At 62.7% G+C, this 25641-nt stretch overlaps 2 protein-coding genes across 21 annotated transcripts in view; both read left to right on the top strand.

Annotated features, from left to right (window-relative positions):
• LLGL2 (LLGL scribble cell polarity complex component 2) overlaps positions 1-25641 on the top strand; it is a 45435-nt gene that overhangs the window by 10059 nt on the left and 9735 nt on the right. For 9 of the 18 annotated variants that reach the window (XM_036412506.2, XM_045572194.1, XM_045572195.1 and 6 more), the window contains exons 1-4: positions 17429-17521; positions 22614-22711; positions 24941-25022; positions 25178-25293. In XM_036412506.2, coding sequence (XP_036268399.1) covers positions 17447-17521; positions 22614-22711; positions 24941-25022; positions 25178-25293 — 371 coding nt within the window. In that variant the 5' untranslated portion in view covers positions 17429-17446. Of the gene's footprint in view, positions 1-48; positions 61-7845; positions 7989-8565; positions 8727-17428; positions 17522-22613; positions 22712-24940; positions 25023-25177; positions 25294-25641 lie in introns of those variants that run through there. The other 9 variants (XM_036412503.1, XM_036412502.1, XM_036412513.1 and 6 more) reach the window with 9 other exon arrangements.
• Positions 423-6896, top strand: TSEN54 (tRNA splicing endonuclease subunit 54). 3 transcript variants are annotated; one of them, XM_045572206.1, is made up of 12 exons: positions 423-554; positions 670-834; positions 913-976; positions 1061-1144; positions 1427-1525; positions 2628-2680; positions 3280-3381; positions 3572-3708; positions 3763-4215; positions 5367-5427; positions 5871-5987; positions 6419-6896. In XM_045572206.1, exons 1-12 carry the CDS (start codon positions 499-501, stop codon positions 6567-6569), a joined length of 1542 nt encoding a protein of 513 aa, XP_045428162.1. In that variant the 5' UTR covers positions 423-498; the 3' UTR covers positions 6570-6896. The 3 variants fall into 3 exon arrangements, with proteins under 3 accessions (XP_045428162.1, XP_036268418.1, XP_045428163.1); XM_036412525.2 differs by having other exon boundaries at positions 3572-4215; XM_045572207.1 differs by lacking the exon at positions 1061-1144 and having other exon boundaries at positions 3572-4215.

Here is a 25641-nt window from a genome sequence, read left to right on the forward strand (position 1 = left end):
CCCGAGCTCAGCCAGCCCGCACCTAACAGCCCCCGGCGGCCTTCGGTTTGCGGAGCCGGAGTCGGGGAGCCCACCGCTCTCCCTTCTCTAAGGCCCCTCTTTCCCGTCCTTGTCCGGCCGGATGGCGGGGACTGACGCAGCCCCGGACCGCGGGGAGGAGGAGGGTCACGCCTTTGACTCTGCCCACACTTTCAGACGCCACGGTCCTCACGTTTTACTAGCGAGGAGCCCCGAGGAGGGCTCGGGGCAGTAGAGGGAAGCGCCTACACATCCCGAAACCTGCGAACGCTCTGCCCCCGTAGTCGGGGCACACGTTTGCGCTGGGAGCCGAGCTCGGAGGGGAGGCGGGGAGCCGCGGGTCGGATCCGCAGACCTCGGGGCGCCCAGATGCGATCCATCGGCGCTAGGGCCGCGCGGAGTCCCTGCGGCGGCGGTGGGCGGAGCCTCGGCGGTGGGCGGCGCCTGGGCGGGGCGCGCGCAGGCGCAGGCGGCGGCCCGATGGAGCCCGAACCAGAACCCGCAACTATCGAGGTGCCTGCGGGGCGCGTGCTCAGGTGCGGCGCGGCCCGGCCCGGGGGACTCGCGGGGCCGTGGGGTGGGCGCGGGGCAGGGGCCGGGCGCTCAGGGCCGGAGCCGGCGTCCTCTGACCCGCGTGTCCTCCTGCCCCAGCGCCCGGGAGCTGCTCGCCGCCCGCGCGCGGCCCCAGAAGCTGCCCCAGCGCGCGCACGGCCCCAAGGACTTCCTCCCCGACGGCTCCGAGGCCCAGGCCGAGCGGCTGCGCCGGTGCCGCGCCGAGCTCTGGCAGCTGCTGGCGGAGGAGCGCGTGGAGCGCCTGTGAGCGGGGCGGGGGCGCCCTGGCCGGGGGCGGGGTAGGTAGGCTTCCGCGGTAGACTGAGCCCCACGCTTTGCCAGGGGCAGTTTGGTGGCCGCCGAATGGAGACCGGAGGAGGGGATCGTGGAGCTGAAGACGCCTGCGGTGAGCGGCGGTGCCCGGGGGCGGGGAACCGCCTTCTGGCCCCTCTCGCCCCGCTGTGACCTGTGCTGTGTGGGCCCCGCGCAGGGTAAGTTCTGGCAGACCATGGGCTTCTCGGAGCAGGGCCGGCAGCGGCTGCACCCGGAGGAGGCGCTGTATCTGCTGGAGTGTGTGAGTGGGGCCCCGGGACGGTGGGGAAGGGCGCCGGAAGAGCGTGTGCTTTGCTTTTGGGGAGAGAAGGTACACACGGCTGGGTATTCAGGGAGCTTGTAAACGGACTTATAGAGCAGGAAGCAGGGGTTCCCGTGCTTGTTAGTGTTGCTGCTGCTCCCCACTTCCTGGTTGGCAGTATCCTTGCTGTGATGCTGGGGGCGGGGGGCGGGAGGCGCACAGACATTGGAGTCTGGACGTGCTCCACTGGCTTACAAGTTGAACCGTTGGCCCCACTTCCAGGGCTCCATCCAGCTCTTCCACCAAGACCTGCCCTTGTCTGTCCAGGAGGCCTACCAGCTGCTGCTGACCGAGGGCACCGTGAGTTTCCTGCAGTACCAGGTACCCGCCACCCGGCCACTGACGAGAGTATCTACAAGTACCTGCCAGGTGCTAGCCATAGAGCCACACTGGGGCTGTGAGACAGGCAGGGGCTCTGCCGCCATGGCGCTTACCTCCTGGTGGTGGCAAGGAATGGTCAGCATGGAAGGAAAGGCGGCCTTCACAGACTGAGGGCAGGAAGAAGACAGAGGGGGGGCGCACAAGGCTGGGGTCACAGTGTGGATATCATGAGCACACGGACGGGATTTATACCTTTTTTTAAAATTGGTTTCAGAGAGGGAGAGGGGGAGAGAGATGGAAACATCAATGCTGAGAGAGAATCACTGATCAGCTGCCTCCTGCATGTCTGGGGATAGAACCTGCAAGGTGGGGGGGGAGGGGGATCGGAACCTGATCTGATTCATGGATCCTGCTCAGCCACGGAGCCACGCCAGCTGGGCAGCACATGGAGGGGATTGAACACCAGGGGGCTGTAGGAGTGTGGCCAGAGCGGAGGGCTGTATCTGAGACCCAGGGTACTCCAACATGAGGAGGTCAGGGGTCAGAGGAGAGACCAGGAGCGGCGCCTGAAGAGGTCTAGCAGCGCAGGAGGAGAGCCAGCAGGGGTGGCACCACGGAAGCCGGCAGAGGTCTTTCAAGGAAGGCGTTGTCAGTTACGTTGAAGACTGCTGAGCGGTGGAGCACGATGGGGGATGTGCCTGCATCCGTCTCTCTGGTGTGGGTCCGGGGACAGGAGGATGAGCATGTCTGGAGGGCGGAGGGGGGTGCACCACCATCTGCCCTCTTGTCCACATTGTAGGCAGGAGCTTCACTCTGTCAGCTTTAGTATAAAAAAGTTTTAGGGCATAATTATGTGCCTGGCCCATCAGCTATCAGCTTTTTGAGATTTGCATTTAAGTCAAGAAACTGCAATGTGTAATTAGTGCCAAGTAAGGTAAGCAGGAGACAGGAACTCCTTCATACTGAGACCGTAGTTTGGGGAGTGTGGTCCGACCAGTTCCCAGGATTGGAATTGAGGGGCAGAGGCGGGGTGGCGGCTTCTGTCTGAGGAACTAAGTGTTATTTTATAAAGGACACAGAACCTTTACTTTTTTCTTTCGAGGTCTTCAGCCACCTGAAGAGACTGGGCTATGTGGTTCGACGGTTCCAGCCAAGGCAAGTCCCTGTTCCATTTCCTCCTGTTTGTTCCAGTCCGGGGGTCTGGGGGACCAGCCCCAGCGTAGGAAGTGGCCTCTGCGGACCTGGGGTCCTTGGCTGGAGCTGCAGCTCCCGGACGGGGGGGGGGGCTCTGGTGGAAATGCTCCACTGAGAGGCGTGTGGGGTAATCTAGGCCATTGCAGCGTCTCCTGGGTTATCACACTGAGCCCATCTCCAGCCTGCTCCCTCCACAGGTGATTGAGCACCTGCAGGGAGCATGGAGAGGCAGGTACCGGAACAGAGCTTGGCGCTTAGTAGGTGTGCAAGCAGATTTGTTGAGTGCAGGCGTGAGGGAAGGGCCCAGTGAAGAATGAGCAGCTGAGTGGAGTTTAACAAGCTTTTTGCTAGATTAGATGCTCTTTCCTCCTGGGGCCTCTGAAGGTCATCAGCTCGGTAATCCATCATTGCCGAGAGCCACAGAGACCTGGGGCTTAGCCCTTGGGTGTGGCTCTGACCCTGGCCCACTGACTGTGTACTGGGCCAGCCCCTTACAAACTCCCCGGGGAGCCCCAGGCTGAGAACGTGGATCTGTTGCTTGCCTCGCTCTCGCCCCGCAGCTCCATCCTGTCCCCTTACGAGAGGCAGCTGAAGCTGGCCAGCAGCACCCAGTGCCTGGCGGATGGGACTGGCAAGAGGAAGAGGAGGGGCTCCGGCTCTCGGTAATGCTCCCCACACGGCCACCCCAGGAGCCCCGAGGGGCAGAGCTGTGGGAGTGCTGGCTTTGGGGCCTGGGAGAACGCATGGGTGGGTCTGAGAGCTGGGCCTGGGCAGCCCCCGTGGGCTCGCCTGGGACGCGGGCACCTCGGCAACCAGGAGCAGACGGGTGCGTTTCCTCCCCTCGTCCCTCAGGTCCGTTCATAAGAAGCCCAAGACCCTGGAGAACCCCCTACAGGGAGCAGATGGGACACCCAAGAGCCTGGGAACCTCTGTCCCCCCTTCCCTCAGCCAGGACCGCCGGTGCCCGGAGGAGGAACCCCAGGAGGAAAGGCCCTTAAAGGGCCCGGCGGGCCTCTCTCAGCCTGGGGGTTCCCCGGAGCCCGGCCCTGGCCTGGCCGGGGAGGTGGGGGCGTGCAGCCAGGAAGGGGGCAGAGTGGAGAACGGAGTCACGGGGCCTCGGAAGCCACGCTGGGACTTTGAGCGGATCTCCTTCCCCAACATGGCTGCAGACAGCCGCCACACCCGCCTGCTTGCCCCGGCCCCGGAGCTGCTCCCGGCCAACGTCTCGGGGCGGGAGATGGACGCCGAGCCCTGGTGCCAGAAGCTGAACCAGCGCCAGGAGAGGCTCTCCCGACGCGAACGGGAGCAGCAGGCAGAGGCCCAGCCCCTGCGTGAGGATGTGAACGCCGACTCCGAGGTGCAGCTCTGCTCCAGCTGGCGGGAGTACAAGCAGCTGCTGCGGAGGCGGCACCTGCAGGCCGCCCCGAGCCGCCCCCCGCACCTGTGGGGCCAGCCCGCCACCCCCCTGCTGAGTCCCAGCCAGGCCGACTCCCCAGGTACCGCCTCCCCTGCCTTTAGCCCACGGGCCCTGGCAGCTAAGAAACCACAAAGCTTTGAACAGGGCAGGGATTGCATACGACTGACCGAGGCTTAAGAAAGGTGAGGGCGGAGAGCTGTCCGGGAAGTGGCGCTCTCGGGGCCAGACTGTTCTGGAAAGCAGCAAAAGGACCCAGGTGGGAAGGTTCAGAGGTGGAGAATCAGTGCTGGAGGGGAAGATGAAAACTACGACCATGTTCTTCCAGTCATATGCAAGGTTTACTGCCTGCCCCGCAGTGTTAAGAATAGGGCAGTGATTTTCAATCAGTGTGCTGCAAAAATTTTTATTTTAGAGGAAGAAACATCGATTTGTTTCACTTATTTGTGCATTCATTGGTTGATTTTTTAAAAATATATTTTATTGATTTTTTAGAGAGGAAGGGAGAGGGAGAGAGAGTTAGAAACATCGATCAGCTGCCTCCTGCACCCCCCCCCCCCCCACTAGGGATGTGCTCGAAACCAAGGTACATGCCCTTGACTGGAATCGAACCTGGGACCTTCCAGTCTGTAGGCTGACGCTCTATCCACTGAGCCACACCGGTTTCAGCCATTGGTTGATTCTTTTATGTGCTTTAACCAGGGATTGAACCTGAAACCTTGCTGTATTGGGTGGTTGCTCTAGCCAACTGAGCTACCTCGCCAGTGCAAAAAATCTTTAAACGTGCAATATGTGACTAGTCAGGGGCACTGACCTCTTTTCCCTTAGATTGTCAAATAAAAAGTGACAGCTGCCAACACAATAATAGCCATCTGGTATGAATGAATCAAAATTAAACCTTCTTTGTCAGCTTGGCAAAAGAATGTTGTTGTTTTTTGTGTGTGGCAGAATTTTAGTAGTTGGTTTAGGTGTGCCATGAGTTGGAAATGTTGAAAATCACTGTAATAGGGCAAGAACAGAATTAACAGATTCAGAAATACTTTCAATGCTTATGGGGACATGGTAGATTAGGGTCATAACGACCAGTTATATTTCAGATAAACAACATGGGACATAGCTACACTTAAAAATCTGCTAAGTCTGGGAACCCTAACTAGATGGCAGATTTGAGAAATGTCAGGGGAGTCTGTAGCTGGCTGCGCCCCCCAACAGCTTATGCTCCCTGTCCTTCAGCCGCAGTCCTCCAACTCATCTCTGTGCTGCAGGCGACACACCTTGCTGAGGGGGGTGCCCGGTGAGTTCCCGGTAGGGCCTGTCTCCATGGGTGCCCGGTGAGTCCCCGGGTGGGGCCTGTCTCTATGGGTGCCCGGTGAGTCCCCGGGTGGGGCCTGTCTCTATGGGTGCCCGGTGAGTCCCCGGGTGGGGCCTGTCTCCACGGCATTGTGGCTGCCAGCAGGAGTTGGCAGCTGGGATTTGACTCCTAAAGTTGGGTACGAGCTGGAGGATCATTCCATGAACCCCCCCCCCCAACCTGGCTAATATCCTTGTGTCTGGGGGAGTGGGAGGAGTGGGGGACAAGGGTTCTATCTGAGATAGGCAGCTGAGCCTCCCCCTGCCCCTCCAGTGGCACCCACACCAGGACCCCAGCTCCCCTGGGCAGGCTGCTTCCTGGAACCGGTGATGTGGGAGGAAAAGGGGGGGCGGGAGAGCCCCTAAAGTTTCTCCCTCTGTTCTCAGGCTGCAAGAGAAGCCTGGGAGCTTGGAGATCAGCTTTGATGTTTACCAGGCTGACGCCGTGGCCACGTTCCGGAAGAATAACCCTGGCAAGCCCTATGCCCGGATGTGCATCAGTGGGTAGGAGACCAGCGAGCACTGCCCCCTGGCCGCTGCGAGTCCTATAAACCCAGGTGGACCTCTTCATGCCCCTGGCCAGTGTGCCGGTGCCTGAAAGGCCCAGAGAGGTTATGTCACTGCACTGAGGCCACACAGCCTGCTGGTGCTGTGGGGACCCACGATTCCCAGCCCCATTCCTGGCATTTGCACGCCGTCTCTCCTGTGCCATGTTGGACCTGGGCTCAGGGAGAACCCCCCTCTCCCTGCCCCCTCACCCAGCCAGGACTGGTTCCTCTGGCACTTAGCCATGCAGTATGCAGAGAGGAGAGCCCAGGCCCAGACTTCCTGCACCCCCAACTCTTAGTCTCCCTTCCCTGGGAGCCAGAGGGCTGGGGTCTCAAAGCCGGTGGGTAGGCTGTATCCAGGTCTCAGCCTGACTTTTATCCCCGCAGATTTGATGAGCCAGTCCCAGACCTCTGCACCCTCAAGCGGCTGTCCTACCAGAGCGGGGATGTTCCTCTGGTGTTTGCCCTGGTGGACCACGGAGACCTCTCCTTCTACAGCTTCCGGGACTTCACTCTGCCCAGGGACCTGGGACAGTGACCCGCTCCGGCAGGGCCTGGGGCCTGCTTAGGGGGGGCTTGGACCATCTCAGTGCCTCCTACGCCCTGTAGCTGCAGGGCTAGCCTGGGCCTTGGCCCTGGGTATCTGATGCTTGCAGAAGAGCCACGCTGAGCCTCCCATCTGGCTGCTGCAGTGCTTCCAGCCCCAGGACTGCCTCTGCCGCCTGCAGTGATGTCCTTGGAACTCAGCACCAGATTCTGGAGACCCAGTGAGGTGCGGCAGAGAGGACTCTGTGCCTTGAAACGAGAGGGTGCCTGCTTCCTGCAATAAAGCCAAAAGCCATAGCCATTAAAAGAATAGGTCCTTTTTCTCCGTGGCTGGATGTACTGCACAAGTCCCCCAGCCCCAGCCCGCTGTCCTTCGAACTGGTCCCCAGGCCTGAGCCTCAGCTTTGCCCACCCTCCGAGAGTGCTTTCTGCTGTGGGGACTAAGAAGTCTGAGACCCCGCACCTGCAGGGAAGGCACGGGCCTCGTCAACTAATCTTTCTGCAAGGTAGCCCAGGGCGGGGGCGGCACCCCACAGGCCTTTCCCTGAACGCCGCGGGTCCGGGCAGAAGGCCGGCAGAGGGGTGCCATGGCGGTGTGGTCGCTCAAATTTGTGCAGTGAGTCCCGCCATACACGGGCCTGGCCCCGCGCCCCTTCCGCGCCCGCCTCTCCCGCTCCCGCCTCTCCTTGCTCCAACCTCCAACCCTCAACCCCCTTCATCGGGCTAAGAACTCCCGACACTGGCGGTCCCTTGGGGCCCGGGCGCCGGCCAGCCCCAGCTGGGCCTCGGAGGGAGGAGGGGAGTCCAGGCTGGGAGCCCGCCCCGAGGGGAGGCACTTCGCGGCGACGCCCCATCCTCGGGCCACCTCGCTCTCGGGTCCCAAACCTGGCCGTGTCTCCTGGGTCCCCCACTGCTGGGGGTGGGCGCGCTCAGGAGGAGCCGGCCGGCTCTGCCTCCCCCTCAGCGCCCGGGACGGGGTGGGAGGGCCAGCGCGGAGGCCCGGCCGCTGCGAGTCCCGGAACTACTTCCTCCGGGGAGGCGGCGGGACACCGGCGCGGCGCACACCTCCGGCCGCCAGGTGCGCGCAGGTGAGCCGGCGGCGCGGCGCCTCGTGCATATTCACGCGGGAAGAGGCCCCGCCCCCGCCCCGTCCGGGCCGCGGATTGGCCCAGCGCGGGCCCCGCCCCCGGAGAGCCCCGCGCGGGGCCCCGCCCCCCGGCGCCGGGAGGGGGCGGGGCGGCCGCGGCTCGCCCTTTATGTAAATAGAGCGCTCGCCCCGCCCGCGCGGAGGTGAGCAGGAAGGAGGCAGCCGCCCAGCACCGAGGGCCCGCGGCGGCGGCGCGAGCGGAGTGAGGGCGGCGCTGAGAGACCCGGTCGGAGGCCTCGGCCGGGGGCCGGCCCGGGGTTCCAGGTGAGGCGCGGGCCGGGGCCCCCCCAGCCGGGCCCGCCCCCTCGGGGCGCCGGCCACGCGGGGCGTACGGGCTCCGGAGGGCCAGGACCCGGGCTGGGCGGGCGGGGCGGGGAGGGCTGCGCCCAGGTCCGCCCGCCTCTCCCCGGATCCCGTCCCCCCGCCGGTCCGGGCGGAAGACGCCCTAGGAAGTGCCGCCAGGAGTTTTCACAGAATTTGGGTTCAGAGTTTGCACAATCGTGTTGGCGCTGGGGAGCGGGGAGACAGGTGCCCCGCCCGGCCGAGGGCGAGGGTCGCGGCGAGGGGGTCCCCGGGTGGGTCCCCACGGGCCGGGGGTCTGGCCGGTGAGGCCGGCGGCTCGCGTCGCCGGGGGCCCCTCTCTGTCCGCGAGCGGCGGCTTAGCCCGGCGCTGCCATCTGGGCCCTTTGTGCCTCCTAATCCCCGGGCGCAGAGCCCGCGGGAGGGACAGGTCCCGGGGCCTCCCTCTGCCCGGGCCGTGGGCACCGCAGGGGCCAGTGCGGACACCTGGCCTGCTTCCCACGCCGGCGGGGGTGGCGCTGCGCGGTGAGACGCTGGGCTTGGCGAGGAGCGAAAATGTCCGACTTCCCAGAGAAAGTGTGCAAAGTTTGCTCTTGGCTGCCTCTGGCCGGCCGTCGGCAGACACCTTGAGTTCTGGCTGTGGGAGAACCGAGTGTAACCGGAGAGCCCGGTGTGGTCCCCTGAGGCGCTCACCTGACGCAGGTGAGCCCGGGGGGAGGCGGGGGGGGGCCTCCGCTCAGGCCCCTTCCCCTGGGGATCCAGCTGCCAGACGCAGGGAGTCAGCCTGGCCCAGCTCTAGGGACCCTGTGCAGGTTCACAGCTCAAGGCTGCTGAGGGGTTCGGAAGGGGAAGGGGTGGGAGGGGGAGCTGGGAGCAGGTGAGTGGGAGACCGGAGGCCCCCGGTGGGACATGGCAGCCGCAGCAGAGAGGACCTGTGGCCCCGCTCTGGTGAGACGTGGCTTTAGGGGAAGGGCCCTGGGAGGTGGTCTGTGCGGTGTGGGCAGGGGATCCAGATTGGGTTTCCTTAAGTGACCCGCCCACCGTGCCCACCCACAGCAGGCAGCACTCAAACCTGCCTCCGGGGCTCTGACCAGGGCTGGCTCCTCTGCTCAGAAGTTAGACGGGGCCAGTCTCTGTGGGGGCCGCTGGGCAGTGCGTCCAGGGCTTGGGCATGCTGCAGCCCTCCTGTCCTCACTGAGGCAATGGACTGTCCCCTTTGGTGGCAGGTTAAGGCAATTTTCATAACTTAGTAACTTCTTTTTAAAAATATATATATTGTTTTCTTTACAGAGAGGAAGGGAGAGGGACAGAGAGTTAGAAACATCGATGAGAGAGAAACATCGACCAGCTGCCTCCTGCACCCCCCCCGCCCCCACTGGGGATGTGCCCACAACCAAGGTACATGCCCTTGACCGGAACCGAACCGGGGACCCCTCAGCCCATAGGCCGACACTCCATCCACTGAGCCAAACCATTTCCGGCAAACTTAGCAACTTCTTAATTCACAATAGCAGTAAAAGGAAAACACCCATAATTCCCAATGACCCCTATTGGTTTAAGAAGTAAAAAGGTAATGGGTGCCCATCGCGGGGGAGAGGAAACGTTTTAGAAAGTGTAAGAGGGGAAACCGGGTCCCTCTCGCCTCCGTCCTGCCTCGGACATAGTATAGCGTTCATTAAGTGCTTTAGCGTCTCTACGCTCGGGTGTAAGTGTAAATGGTGCCTAGCCAGTGTCTTACTGCATGACCTGGGCTCGGCCAGGTAGCCATTCGGCACCGCTGCTGAGCCTGGTTTCACAGAGGCTGATGGATGGGTGAAAAAGGAGGCAGAAGCGGAGGGCAGTGGCCTGTCCTGACCTTGTTCATAGGCCAGTGGCCATGGTGGCTCTCCTGCTCGTCGGCGGAGCCAGAAGAGGCCCAACGGCCAGACCCCAGCTGAATGCCTCGGGGAAAGGGGAGTGTGTGTGTGTGTGTGTAGAACCTGATCTGCTCTGCTTTCTGCTCAGGGGAGGGCTCGGCTGTGGGCATTCTGCCCCCTGTTGGGGGAGGGGAGCGCATTCCTGGGCTGCTCTGTTGTCATTGAGGAGATTTTCAGAGCACTCCAGAGTGCTCTCTCTCAACCTTAGTTAGGGAATGCGTTCCTGGCCCAGGACCCTCTTCCTGGGAGAAGGTGGTGCATAGAGCTGGAGAGTTCGGGGCCTCTGCCTTCGGTCTGTGATCACCCCATTGGAGGCAGTTAGCGTCCTGGTCAAGAGTCTCCAGGAGCAATGTGGGCTGCCTACAGGGTTCCTCAGCCTTCCTGGTCCACCCACAGGTGTTGGGAGCAGCTGCTGAGACACCGGAGTTGAGGAGCAGGGTCGGTGGTCCTCGCTCCTGGGTTGGCTGTTGGGGTGCAGGGTCGGTGGTCCTCGCTCCTGGGTTGGCTGTTGGGGTGCAGGGTCGGTGGTCCTTCCTCCTGGGTTAGCTGCTCCGAGCAGCGTGGGCCACTGGTACTGCTGCCCTTCCCCAACCCTGGCCCCGGGGCTCCCCGGGCGGCACCCCTCCCTGTGCCGAGCCCCCTTTGGTGGGACCTTCCCTTCCCGCCCTGCCTCTCGGGGGAAACTGGTCCTTTGAAAAGTCACCTCACTGCTTCCCCTTCCCGGAACCACGGCGAATTCTTGAGCGAGGAGAGGCTCCTGGGGCGTGGACACGGGGAAGCTGCAAGGGACCTGACTCTACGCTTCAGGAATTCAGCAGTGACCAGGGCTGCTCTGGAAACACCTGTGCTACCGGGGTTTGATGGAAGGGAGCTCTGGGCGCAGGGCTGCTTGACAGGACAAGTGATGATATTGCTGGATTGTCCTTGCCAAGGAGCTGGCTGTCCTGGAGCCTCGGACTGAGGCAGAGCCCACAGAAGTGTACCCAGCAGAATAGTGGCCATCGTGTCCATGTGGCCCAAGCCTGGGACCTGACAACGGGGGGGGCAGTTCCCTGAGGGACCCTCTGGTCCCCCAACACGGTGTTCTTTGGCGTTAGTAGCTCCTTGAAGGAGATCTTTGTCTAGTTGGTCCCCATTCAGCCCTGGCTGTTCATTCGTTCATTCATTCATTCATCATTCCACAAGCATTTACTGGTACCTCTGCGTGTACAATGGGATCTAGAATCAGGGCATTAGCCTTCCGGAAGGCAAAGATCTGTTATCACAGGAGTCGAATGCTACAGGGTGGAGAGCTCCGCGACAGAAGCTGGTGTGAGTGATACATAGTGTGTTAGAGGTGATGTGGCTACAGAGCAGCAGGGGTAGGACGCTGCCTGGGGGGGGGGGGGGTGTTGCACCCTAAAAGGTGTCAGGATGGGCCTTGACGAGGTCACATCTGAGCGCAGATTGGCAGGGGCAGAGAATCCTTTCAGTAAAACGTGGATGTCTCCAAAGGCAGGGCACTAAGCCCTGGGGCACAGCCATGGACAGAACAGACACAGTCCCTTCCTTCTGCAGCTGGCACCTTCTAGAAGCTCCTCAGGACAGCAGCTCAGGTCCTGAGGCAAGTGGGAGGCCGTGGAATGGGGCTGGATAGGAGGGACCAGGCAGCCTACCCACCTCCACCCTGGCTGGCTGTCCACCTTCTCCTGGTGGCTTGGCCCTTCCTTGTGGGTGGCCACATCGGTCCATCCATCACGTCCCTGGAGAGAGTCTGACACTGGATGGCAGAAGGGGACTGAGGCCCCCAGAGTGGTGATGGGGAGGGGGTGGCCCATGCATTTCAACTTCCCACCCATCCTCACCCCCAGGCTGGAGAGGGAGACCCTGGAGGAGGACCCTCAGGTGCTGCGGGCTGGTGGGCGGGTCCTCGCTGAGCGTGAGACTGGCCTGTGGCTCCAGAGGATGGTAGTGGGGAGGGTGGTGGCAGCTGACCTGGATCCAGCTGGAGAGGGCCAGGTCAGCTGGTGGCTGCTGATCCAGCTGGTCCCACCCAGACTCCTGCTGGCCAGTCCCTCTGTTCTGGGAGAGAGGCCTGAACTGAGCAGAGGGTCGTGCACTCGCCAGAGTTCAGGGACTTGGTCTTGGACGCCTTTGGAATTGGCCGTTTCATAAGAATTGTAGGAGTTACGTGAGATGATGCCAGTCAGGTGTTTAACGCAGCAGCCGGCGTGGTTTACTCTGGTCCCTCTCATTACCTACAGCAGCGGCCGGCGCTCTGGCCCCGCCCCTCCTGTGCCCTGAGTCCCACCTCCACAAGGTGCCCCTGCCGCTGAGCTTTGGTTGCTAAGCTGCTGGCCAGGGGCTGCCCGTGTCTCTGCGAGATTGGGGCTCCCAGGGTAACATGGGTGCTTGCAAAGCAGCCGTGGGCATCTGAGTTGGCGTGGACAGAGGCCAGAGGGGTCAGGAGAGCCCGGCCCCTCCTCTCCCCACCGGGGAAGGCTGCAGGGGTGTATTCACACCGAGGCAGACTGCAGACGAGGCCCCGGCCGCACAGGCCGAGCACAGGATGTGGGGAAGGAAGGGCCGCTTCCCTGCAGCAGCAGGCGGGGGGCGCACAGGCCCGGGGAGAGGGGAGCCCGGACTCCTGTGTGGCTTCTGGGGGCCCCGCACACAGGTGGGCGGTGTGGCCCCACCAGCCTCTCGCTCGCTTGCTCGGCCCCAGAGGCCCAGAGGCCTGGTACGGCCTCTCTGCGGATTGTTGAACCGCCCCGGGTACTGAGGCCCTGGCCCATCACACACCTCCCGGGCAGGTGGGCCGGCTTAGTGTGCCACGCCTTGTCTCCTGGGGATCCATTAGCCCAGGTAACCCAAACAATGCCAGCGGGGGACAAGCAGCCTGGGGTCCCCCTTCTCTCTTCCTGCTGCTTCTATTGGGGGCCCAAGACAACCCACCCCATGCAGTGATTCCTTCTTTGCCTCCGCTGGTCTCTCTCCTGAGCTCCTGAGGTGCAGGGTCGGCACACACAGGATTGGGGAAGGAAACTCAGGGTGTGAATGTGCGAGCCTGTGACTAAGCTGACTGCACCCCTATTTTCCGCCCCCATGGGGGGGGCACCGGGCTGTGGGTAGCCCGGCGGTGGCAGTGGTGGGTGATAGAGCAGTGGAATGAAAGGAGATCGCAGGCCAGCTGCCCACAGGCTAGTCCACACGCAGGCTCAGCCGTGTGGAAATGAGTGAGAACCGGCCACAGGCCAGCCAGCCTCGTGTGGCCCGGCCCTAAGCCCTGAGCGCCCACCCCAGAGGCCCGGAGCAGGGCCACAGCTCAGGGTGTGGCTGGTGAGGACAGAGGCTGCTGGGCGGTCCTCAGAAGTCAGGGTTGGAAAGTGTTCCTCTCAGGAGCTCCTCTGGGGCTGTGCCCTGGCCAGGTGGCATCCTGTGCGGGAAGCCAGGGTCCTCGGGCCTCCTAACTGCCCAGTGACTTCGCCTCAGACCCTTGGCATCAGGCCTGGGGGCTCCTCGGCTTGGGGGGCTCCTGAACTTGTCTCTGCCCCCACATGCCTCTCGGTGGAAGCGGCACTGAGGCGGCCAGCATCCCAGGTCCTCCTCGGAGTCCGGGAGCCCAAGGTCCCCTATGGTCCCCCCTGCCTGCATTGTCCCTGCCTCTGCGCCCATGTGGTATCCTGAGGGGTGTCCTCTCCCCTGTCTGGTTAACGTGGCTGGAGAGGAACCCAGGCCCCCTCCCCGCCCCCCCTCATCCCTCCCTATGGCCTGCACTGGGCCCTCCCTGTCTTCCCCCCTCCTGAAACCTGCCTGACATGCCCTGCCCCTGAATCTGCCTCGCTGACCACTTCCTATTGTTCAGGGCTGGGTGGGGATATCCCTCCTCCTCCTTCTCGGTCATTCATTCATTTTCATTCATTCGACCGCCTGGCCTGCGGGTGCCACAGGGCGGAAGGGGCCAAAGTCCCCGAGTGGGAGAGAAGGCGTGTCCTGTGGAGGCGGCACGGGCCACAAACAAGGTCAGCGAGGAACCCAGGCCGCTGTGGCCGGTACCGAGGAGGAAAGCAAAGCTGGGAGTCGGAGAGGATGTCGGGAGGGTGGGAGGGAGGCATCCCGGGCGGAAGGCACGGGCCCAGGTACAGGAATGGCCGCTGCGTCCTCCTGACCACAAAGCCGTGGCCGCTGTATCTTACCTAGCATCTCCCTTATTCCTCTGCCAGCCCGAAACCATTCGCTGACTAACTAGTGAGTCATCACACTCTCCCTTGCAAGGCTGTAAGCTTGGTGGCATAAGGAATCTCGTCTGTCATTAGTGGATCCCCGTCCCAGGACGGTGCCTGCTCCGTGCCAAGCGCTGCGCCAGGCGCTCGGCATTGGTCTCGGCTCCACTCCGCCCGGCAGACCTGTGTGGAGGGAGTGGCCCCTCTCCGCAGGCGAGCTCGCTGGGCTCAGACGGGTACCCACAGCCCACCTCACTGGCGTGGAGCAGACGCACTGTGGCGGGTGAGCCCTGGCTGTTGGCGATGGGGGCCAAGCCCAGGAGCAGACTGAGTAGGGAGGACCCGTCCACACCAGGGACATCCAGGCCCAGGTTCCTGAAGTTTCTCTATAGAGAACCTGCTGGGCCAGGGTGAGTGGGACTGAAGGTGGGTCCAGCCAACCCAGGCCTGTCCCAGGTCAAGAAGGGGCGGCGGCCGAAATCGGTGTGGCTCAGTGGTAGAGCATCGGTCTGCGGACTGAAGGGTCTCAGGTTCGATTCCGGTCAGGGGCATGTACTTTGGTTGCAGGCACATCCCCGGTGGGGGGTGTGCAAGAGGCAGCTGGTCGATGTTTCTCTCTCATCGATGTTTCTGGCTCTCTATCTCTCTCCCTCCCTCTCTGTAAAAAAAAAAAAAAAAAAGAAAGAAAGAAGGGGCGGCAGTTTTCAAGCCTTGACCTGGGCAGCCATTTCTGTATTGGGAGCTGCACTGAGGGGTTGGCTGGAGTGAGGAGCCGATGCATGCCAGTGAGGTCCCAGCCCTCTGCCCAGCCAGACCTCATCAGCACCCCACAAGCAGCGGCCAGGCCCCGGCCCCCAAGGTGCTTGGCTGGCTCCGAGGGGAAGGCATGTGGGTGTGCCCGTGCCCCCGTGTCCGTGCCTTTCGGCTGCACCGTGTCACTGGGCATTTGCCCTGTCCTGTCCATCCTGCGCTGCCTCCCGGCGCCCTGAGGTTTGGGAGTTCGCCAGACCTGGGGTCAACTCCAAGTTCTGCTGGTCTCTCCGTGACCTTGGGCCGGCAGCCGGCCTCTGTGGTCTTCCTTTCCTGCCTGCCAGGTGGGGATATTCCACTCACCTCGGAGAGGCCCGAGGGAGGGGAAGGAGCCGGGGCTGGGCTCAGTAGGTGTGCTTCGTTCACAGAGAGCCAAGGAGAGGGGCGCTCAGAGGTGTGCCCACAGCCCACCTCTCTGCCCGGGAGGGGGGGGTTTGGGGAGGGTTTTTCCCCTTGCGCTTGTTTGCTTTTTGGACAGTGAGCAGAGATTGCTTAAGCAGAATGACAGAAAGTAATAGAATGAACCCGCAGGGGCCTTAGTGCCTGGGAGGCACAGGTGCTCCGGGGCGTTCGGGTGGATGGAGTGTCCACCCTGCCCTCCTGAGTGGGGCCACCTCCCGCCCATCCCCACATCCCCTCTCCCTTCCTCCCGCTCCTCCTCCACCTCACACTCCAGCCTGTGGGTCCTTGGCACAGAGCCCCACCCAGGGCCTGCATGGCTCTGGAGGACAGCCCAGGTCAGACTCCAGGGAGAGGCTACCTCCCCCTGCAACACCCCCCCCCCTTCCCGACCCCACTCCCAGCTTCCTCCCACTTCTGACCGATGACCTCGGCCTGAGAGGGGAGAGGGAGCACCCCCAGGACCTGCAGTGGCTGATTTATGAACTTGGGCACCCTCCTCCCCCTCCACCCACACCCCCCCGCACTGCGGGCCTCCCGCACAGTGGGACATTGAGGCCGCAGCGCAGCTGTGTGTCCGGGGCAGGCCCCGGAGCGGATCTGCTCACTCCCAGTCCCAGGAGCCTCCACTTCCCCGGTGTGTTCCCCCATCTCCTTCAGGGCCTGGGGCCAGGTGGGCACCTGGGAGTTTCCCGACCACCTGCCGTTCCAAAGCAGAGCGGAGCAGGGCTCCCCACTCTGCTCTGGCCCCCCCAAATGTGAAGCACAAACCTCCCCTCCCCTCCACTCCCTCCCCCTCCCGCAAGTGGTGGCCTCTGTGATGCCCCTGGAAAGTGCCGGTGCCCTGAGTGAGGGCTGTCCTCTGCCTCTTCCCAGTTGAGGTGGCACTTGGAATGCCCGGGATGTGTGTGTCTACCGAGTGGGGTGACCTCTCCCCATGGTCAGGCCTCTGGGAGCCCTGAGTCTGGCCACACGGGGGCCTTTCACGTGCAAAGTTGATTGGGTATCTTTGTTTTGGTCACTTCCCAAGAAGCCAGAAACTTCGGGGTAACCTCCTTCAGGTCTCGGCCTAGACACTCTCTCCTGTAGGACACTCTCCTGTAGGACACCCCCGTACCCCAGAGCGAGCTCCTCCCCTTTATGGCGCCTCTGGGGTGGGCCTGGGCCCCTGTGTCCTGTGGTCAGTGGGTGGCCGCTGCCGGAAGCCGGAAGCCGGAGCGCAGATGATCCCCCTCCCCCCCAGGAGGATCCAGAAATAGTTTCCCTCGGGTTGGGGAGGCATTCTCCAGTGGGCGGCCCGCTCCCGGGGCTGGTTCTTACTCGGGGAGGTTTCTCCTGGCCAGCTTCACTGGGGCCCACGGGAAGGGGGCCTGTCTGAGCGCACCCCGTCAGGTCGGGAGGCCTGGGGCCGGGCCGTGGCTACAGAGACCCCGGCAGCCTGGCAGGACAGACCCAGCGCCACCGTGGGCCCAGGCGTGTGGTGGGAGGGCCCGCACCCGACTGCATGCTCTGCGCTCCCCCTCCATCCCCCGGCCCCGGGCCTCGGCGGCTGGGAGCAGCGTGAACGAGAGAGGACACAGCCTGCCCTGAGGTCAGCAGGCAGAGCTCTGCCAGGTGTGCTGGTGCCGAGAGGCTGCTGCCGGCCGCCCCGCCCCCGCCCCCGCCCCCGCCCGGTGCGGGAGGCCTGCTGGTCAGCCTTCGCATTCCCGCCTCCCCGCGGCTGGGAGAGAGGCCTGTGAGGTTTCCCTTTCTGTTTAACCGGAGCTTTATGGTTTTTCAGAAACCAGGTTAACAATTAAGCTAATTAACCTCGGGCCTGCTGTTGCTATAAAGCCTGGCTAAATGGCTTCCTCCCCGCTTCTCGGCGCGGTTTACGAGGCCGCAGGTGGCCACAGCAGCGTCGGAGCATCACCCAGGTCTGGGCCCCGGGTACCGGCGCCGGTTCCCAGAGGATGGAGCTTGGGGAAGCCAAGGTGGCGGGGCTGACCCGGCCCGGGGCGGCCACCTGCTGGGCTGGGCTGGGCCTGGGCTGCGTTGGCCTCGCCCTGGCGCTCAGCAGCAGCTCGTCTCTCTGCAGGGGCTGCACGCCAGCACGATGAGGCGGTTCCTGCGGTCGGGACATGACCCCGCGCGGGAGAGGCTCAAGCGGGACCTCTTCCAGTTCAACAAGGTAAGGCGCGGGCTCGGGAGACAGCAGGTGCTCCGTGAGCGCGGCGTCAGCGGCCCCCGCAGGCTGGCCGGGCGCTCACAGCCTCTACCTGACGAAGGTCCTTCCTGGGCACTGCCCCACTGCCTCAGGGGAATGTGGCTTTGGAAACGGGTTTGACTCGAGGGCTTTCCCCCGGGAAGGGCATTGGGGTGCCCAGGAGTTAGGACTCCTTGTCCCAAACCTCTCATCGGCTGTGCGACCTCTGCAAATCACCCGGCCTCTTCCGGCCTCGGTTTCCCCACCTGTGGAATGGGGACAACACAGTCCGCCCTGGCTACCTCCTCGCAGGGTTGTCAGGAGGCTTAGGGACAGGAGAGATGGAAGGATATCGAAGCCTGCCACCTGTAATGATGTTCCCTGACGCAGGCCCCCGGGGGCGTGGCCACAGGCCAGGACTGTTCCCACCTCCTCCCGTTGCTTCCTCGCGTGGCCCCCAGAGGCGAAGGCAACCTTTCCTGTGGGCGGACACCTGATGCCTGGCAGGCTCCGGGCCTGGGTGCGTGGGGAGGGGCCCTGGGGGAACTTGCCAGGGTTGGCATTTGACTATCCAACCCCACACCTGTCCCAGGGCCCCCAAAGCCAGAGCGGCCTGTCACCTGAGATCACAGGGAGGGTCCCAGAAACTCCTCGGGGCTCCCCCACGGGGACAGGTGCCGAGAAGGCGGCGCTGTAAACAGGATGAGCACAGCTGCGGTTTATTGGCTGTGGGGCCGCCTGGCAATCCGCAGCATCTGAGCCGCTTCGCGGTAATTGGCCCTCTCACCTCGGCCCTGCTCTAGGGCCAGGCGTCCTCAAACTTTTTAAAGTGGGGGCCAGATCACGGTCCATCAGAGAGCTGGAGGGCCGGACTATATGAACTACTAATTCCTACTGTAACACCTCGGCTGCATTCACTGCCCAAAAAACCTGGCGGGCCGGATCAGAGTCCTCTTCCAGCTGCATGTGGCCCGAGGGCCGTAGTTTGAAGCCCCTGGGCTAGGCCGCCTCTGCCCCAGCGGGGGGGGGGGGGGGGGGGGGGGGGCTGCAGGAAGAGGCGGGCTGGGGACCCCTCCGGGAGGTGGCGACGGACAGGGTGACCCTGTGCACGGGCCCGGCACGTGGGATTGGATCGTGTAAGTGCCAGACGCCGAGAGCTCCCGGGCTCTGAGGTGGGCGGTTCTCCCCGCACACTCCTCTGTCCTCCTCCTCCTGGGCCTGGGGGCGGCGTGGCTGCCCTCAGCGCTGGCCGCGCGGCCACCGGCCTCCGAGCCCGGCTTCCCTACGCGAGTGCCTCCTCCCCTGGCGGAAGGAAGCTGTGGGCAGGGCTTTTGGGCCTTGGGGGAGAATGGGGGGCAGTGTTGGAACTGGGGGGTCTCGGGGCCCTTGGGGAGAACGGGTTACTCCCCTGCCTGTCTCAGAGCCTCCGCACCGGCTGGAGGATCGGTGACCCCTGTGTGCCTCCATGCCCCCGGTGACGGTGACGCCAGGATCTCACACCCTGAACGGTGGCCAATTTCAGTGGAAACTGGAAAAACAGGCTCCGCAAGGAGGGACAACCCCCGCCCCAAGTTCCGCTGTTGAGCGGGGTGGGGCCGGGGTGCAGCTGGCCTAGAGGAATCATCCCTCCTGTTCCCCAACTGGTGGTCCCCACACCTGGCCACCCCAGCCTGGGCCTGGTCAGGAAGGGGGAGGGGAGGCTCCTTCCATCCCTTCCTCCTTCCATTCACTTGCAAAAATTGAGCACCTACTGTATATACTGCCCAGGCCTGGGGCTCTGGGAGTCTCAGATAAGACCTTTGCCTTCCTGGTGGGAGGGAGGGGGCTGGGTTGGGAGCCGATGGGGAGAAGGGGAGAATCTGGCTCTGGGTGAATGGTGGAGCCTGGAGGGTTGGGGCTGGAAGGTGAGGCCACCTCCTGGAAGACTGGGAACCTACAAGGTTCCACCCAGGCTAGCCCCTCCCCAGGCTTCCCCCAGGCTGTTGAGTGGAGAACCGGGAAGGCTGGGGCCTGGGTGTCTGGGCCTCACCCAGCAGAGCCCTGGGTAGGGAATGCTCTGGAGGTGCCTGGCACACGGGGGCCATACCAGGGTTTGCCTCGTCCCAAGGTCGACGCACAGATGGGTGCTGTTCCCACTGAGGCCTCAGGGCTCGCCCATTGCGGAGGGCACTGGCTGGGCAGGAGGACCCGGCTCCATCCACCACCGGCGGTGTGGTTGGTCACTTCACCCCTTGAGCCTCCGTGTGTCCGGTCTGTGGTGTGTGGTGGGCCCTCCGGCCGCTGGGAGACAGAGGAGTCAGCGGCAGGATCGATGGAGGGTCGCAGGGACCCATGGGCACCTCAGTAGAGAGGAAGTGACTCCGAGCGGACAGAAGCTCGTGTCAGAGTCAAACCCCTTCCTCGGAGATCCCTCCTGGCCTTCCTCTCCCGGATGAAACTGGCCCGCCCCTCCGCTCCGGCCCTGAGCCGACTGTGCCCGCCTGGCCGCCCGTCCTGGGCCAGGTTGTTTTGTCTTGGCTTTTTCATGGCTGAGCCCCTGGTGTCAGGTGACAGCCACACCGGGCCGGCCAGGTTGCTGCCACCGCCAGGAATCTGAGCTGACCACACCCGGTCTGGGGCAGTGCCACCCAGCCAGCCCGGTGTGCCCCCTGTGGCCCTGGCAGCCCTGCTTCCCATCGCCCCAAGCTCTGGGGGCTCCTCAGCCCGCAGTCTTGCTCAGGGCGGGAGGAAGGACCCCCACGCTCTCTGACTAAGAGCCTTCGCCGTCTCCCCCCGGAGCCTGGGCCGGGGCCGGAGCCAGCGCAGACGGGCGGCTTTCTCCCCGCGCCGGGCTAGTGTTGCAGTTTGGCGGCTCCTGCAAATCTCTCCTTTCCCAGCTCTCCTCAAAGGCGCCATTGTTCTCTGCTCCCTGGCAGAGGCCACCTGAGCCGGGAGCCGGGAGCCGGGGGCGGGGGCGGGGCAGGGCCAGGTGGGCTGGGCGCTGAGCTGGGAGGCAGGGGCGGTTGGCTGCCAGGCACTGGCCATCCTTCCAGCTTGAACCTGAGCTGGAGAAGCTGGGGTCGGGGCTTGGAGGGCCACCCCGGAATCCGTGCCTGCTGTCCCACCCCCGCTGCCTGGCAGGCCATCTACCCTCCCTGCTCCGGGGACCTGGAGGGAAGGCTGCTGCCCGTGGGCAACTTGTGTGTCCAGTGGAAGCTGAGTCTTAAAAGGCTGTTGGGAGGGTCAGGGAGGGACAACCAAGGAGTGGGCAGGGCACCTGAGGTTGAGGGGACAGCTGGACCCAGGCCACCCTGCTCCCCCTCCCGCTCCCAGTTTCCCGCTCCGCCCTGTCACCTCTATTATCTACCTCGATCCTCTCCCCAAGTCCAAGTCCTTTCCCAATTTCTAACACAACCCCCCGCCCCATACCTGCCCTAGGGCCCACACCTGCTTGCCTGCCAGGTCTCTGCAGCAGGACGAGCTTTGCCTCATTCAGGGATCTGGGGGCCTTGTTCGCATGTTGAATTGGCACTGCCACCGCTCCTCTCCCCCCCCCCCCCCCCCGTCACCACACTATTCTCCTTTGAACCCACTCTCTTGGCCCCTGGCCAAGTAGGGTCATTGTGAAATTTCCCTTATTTGTGTGTTTGTGTGTTTTTTAAATATATTTTTATTTATTTCAGAGAGGGAGGGAGAGAAACATCAATGATGAGGGAGAATCGTTGATCACCTGCCTCCTGCACACCCCACACTGGGGATCGAGCCCGCAACTTGGGCATATGCCCTGATCGGGAATCGAACTGTGACCTCCTGGTTCATAGGTTAACATTCAACCACTGAGCCACACCGGCCAGGCCCCTTATTTGTTCTTAAGGGAGCTGTTAACTTAGGACACCCTGAGGGACACGGGACAAGGAGAGCCTGGGAAGGACGATGGCCTCAGGGGCTCAGTGGTTGAGTGTTGACCTATGACCAGGAGGTCAGGGTTCAATTCCTAGTCAGGCCACATGCCCGGTTGTGGGCTCGATCCCCAGTGTGGGGTATGCAGAAGGCAGCTGATCAATGATTCTCTCTCACCATTGATGTTTCTATCTCCCTCTCCCTTCCTCTCTGAGATCAATAAAAATATTTATTTATTTTTTTAAATATATTTTATTGATTTTTTACAGAGATGAAGAGAGAGGGATAGAGAGTTAGAAACATCGATGAGAGAGAATCATCGATCAGCTGCCTCTTGCACACCCCCTACCGGGGATGTGCCCGCAACCAAGGTACATGCCCTTGACCGGAATCGAACCCGGGACCTTTCAGTTCGCAGGCCGACGCTCTATCCACTGAGCCAAACCGGTTTCGGCAAAAATATATATTTTTTAAAAGAAGATCCAAAGCGTGGTCTGCCTGACTCCAGCCCGTTCTTTGAAATCCAAGAACGTTCCTACAGAGTTTTCTAGTAACTGAAGCGAGCGTCCATTCTGAAATGCAAGTTAATTAAAATAGAATGAAATTAAGAATTCTGCCCCGGGTGGCACTAGCCACCTCCCAAGTGCTCAGTGTCGCCTTGCAGCTGTCCCATTGGCCACCAGGCTCCTGCCGCCCAGTCCTCCAACCGCCAGCGGCTCTGGCCCCGGGCTGCCGCCCCTGGTCCTGGGAGAATGCTCCCGTCCCGGACCGTCTTCCCTGGCCTTGGCCTACGGGACCCCTGGGAAGCTGGACCCACCCCCCTCCTGTGCCTGCCCTCCTTTTCCTGGGAAATGTTTGCATTCCAGACGCTCACTGGCTCCCCGAGGCTCCTGCAGGCCCTGCATTTTTCACATAGCTGAGCGGGACCTGGGCGCCAGGGCTCCTGCTGGTCCCTGCTGCCCTCACAGCCATGTCCAGGGCAAAGAGCCAGGCCGCGGACGCCTCCACACCTGGTGTCCGCGAAACAGGCCCCCGTGGGCTGCTCCCGGGCCCGCCCCAGCACAGGGCCTCCGACCGTGGACCCCGGGCCTGGACAGAGGCGGGCAGATCATTTTTGTTTTCTGTGGGAGCCGGGAAGGGACTCGGCTCTGCCGCGGCCTCTGGGACGTGTCTGAAGGCCGAGTGGCTGTCGTTGCAGACGGTGGAGCATGGCTTTCCGCACCAGCCCAGCGCCCTCGGCTACAGCCCCGCCCTGCGCATCCTGGCCATCGGCACCCGCTCCGGAGCCGTCAAGCTGTATCCTTTCCGTGCTCCCAGCCCCCTGCGGCTCCCCCCGCCGCCCCCTCCTCAGGAAGCCCTCGAAGCGGCGAGGACCCTGCCCTCCAAGAAAGAAGCAAAGCAAGTTGGGGTGGCCCTTCTTGTTCAGGGGTGTCCCAGACAGCCTCTCAGGAGGCAGCCCTGCACGCAGACCCAGGAGCCAAGCTTTTCCCAGGGGAGTCCGTGGACTGGCCCCGACTCCTTGCAGACCAGAGAGCAGTGCCGGGGCCGCTCTTCCAGGTTCTCCACCCCGCACTGCCCCGCAAACACACCACACACACACCACACACACACATCACACACATCACACACACACACACACCAAACACACATCACACACACACATCACACACACACACCACACACACATCACACACACACACACACACACACATCACACACACACACCACACACCAAACACACATCAGACACACCACACACACACACACATCACACACATCACACACCAAACACACATCAGACACACCACACACACACACACATCACACACACACACACCAAACACACACCACACACACACACATCACACACACATCACACACACACATCACATCACACATCAGACACACCACACACACACACACACATCACACACACACACCACACATCACACACACACACATCACACACCAAACACACATCAGACACACCACACACACACACACATCACACACACACACCACACATCACACACACACACACACCACACACATCACACACACACATCACACACACACACACACCAAACACACACCACACACACACACACACACATCACACACATCACACACACCAAACACACATCAGACACACCACACACACACACACCACACACATCACACACACACACACCAAACACACACCACACACACACACATCACACACACACATCACACACACACATCACACCACACATCACACACACACCACACATCACACACACACATCACATCACACACACACACACATCACACACACACACATCACACACACACATCACACACCAAACACACATCAGACACACCACACACACACACACCACACACACACACATCACACACACACATCACACCACACATCACACACACACACCACACATCACACACACACATCACATCACATCACACACACACACACATCACACACACACACACACATCACACACACACATCACACACCAAACACACATCAGACACACCACACACACACACACCACACACATCACACACACACATCACACACACACACACACCAAACACACACCACACACACACACATCACACACACACACATCACACACACACACATCACATCACACATCACACACACACACACATCACACACACATCACACACACACACCACACATCACACACACACATCACACACACATCCGCGCACACACACATACAGTGAGTGGACTCCCGCTTGGCGGGGACAGCCCGCCTGGTCGAGGCTGGTAGTTTCCGGTTGGGCCGTCTTTTGTCTAAGCCTTAGCTCTGGGCCCTGTCAGAGGCAGCCGTGGGCCCAGGACCGAGGGCACTGCTCAGCCAGGCCGGCTGGGCTGCACATCTCAGCACACTCCTCCCCTCTGACCTGAGCCCCCAGGGGGAGCCAGCGCCGCTCCCCCCCCCCCCCCCAGCAGAGGCGGGAAGGCTGGTGCCTGCAGCCTCGGGCTGGGCTGGAGGTGGTGTAAACACAGCTGGGCAGGGGCGCAGTCCCAGTGCTGGCTCAGCCCTCCCTCGCGGTTAATCATTGCCAGGCCATGGCCATATCCTGGTGGCCAATCCCCTTGCCCAGACTCCTGGTCACAGCTCTTGGGGTTGGGCCCACAGGGGGACCCGTGGCTTCTCACAGGTGCCACCAAGTGGCAGCTGGTGGGCCTGTGGCAGCTCAGGTTGCAGGGCTGGGGTGAGGTGGGAGGTAGCGCTGAGCAGCCTACGTTGGCCAAGGGTCACCCCTACACAGTCCTCCCCACCTGCCTGGCTGGGAAAGCTCCCCTGGTTGGCTGTTCCCACCCTCAGGGGTCAGGTCACTGGCCAGGAGCCGCCTCTGCCCCCAGGCCCCAGGCCTGCTGTCTGGGGAAAGGGTGAGCCCCGTGTGCTACCACCACCGTATGCTACCGCCTTGCCAGGCAGGGAGGGGGGGCGCTGCCTTCTGGAGGTTTTCCTGACCCTCTGCTCGCAGCTACGGCGCCCCCGGGGTGGAGTTCATGGGGCTGCACCGGGAGAACAACGCCGTGGTGCAGATCCACTTCCTGCCCGGCCAGGTGAGGCCCTCCGCCTTCTTCCTCTCACATCTTCCGAGGAGACGGGCATCTGGGTGTGGGGCTGATGGGAAGACCTAAGAGGAGGGGCCTTTGGGATTGGGGCTCTCTGAGGCCACCCCAGTGTGTACATACTGGTGCTCCCGTCCCCTCCCCAGTGCCAGCTGGTCACCCTGCTGGACGACAACAGCCTGCACCTGTGGAGCCTGAAGGCCAAAGGCGGGGTGTCCGAGCTGCAGGAGGACGAGAGCTTCACGCTGCGGGGTCCCCCAGGGTAAGCATTCGGCCCCCCTGACTGCTCCCAGCCCGGGGGTGGGGTCACCTTTGGGGGTCCTAGGAGCCTTGGGGGACTTAGCAGGCGCCTGAGCCACACGCTCCACCCAGAGGTGCCGTGGGTGAGAGGGCAGGGATGCGGGCAGGGGTGCGCAGGAGGCTCCCGATGGTGGTGGGGGGAAGGTCTCTGCTCCTGGGCAGACTGCCATCTGCTTCCTGTCTCAGTAGAAGGTAGCCGATATCTTAGTCCCGGCTAATCTATTAAAACAGACCGCACAGCCTGCTTTCCTGGGAATGGCCTTCCCGGGGCGGGCGGGCAGCCAGGGCCAGAAGCCCTCCATGGGGTCCC

This window comes from Pipistrellus kuhlii, unplaced genomic scaffold (genome assembly GCF_014108245.1).
Source record: "Pipistrellus kuhlii isolate mPipKuh1 unplaced genomic scaffold, mPipKuh1.p scaffold_m20_p_44, whole genome shotgun sequence".
Lineage (NCBI taxonomy): Eukaryota > Metazoa > Chordata > Mammalia > Chiroptera > Vespertilionidae > Pipistrellus > Pipistrellus kuhlii.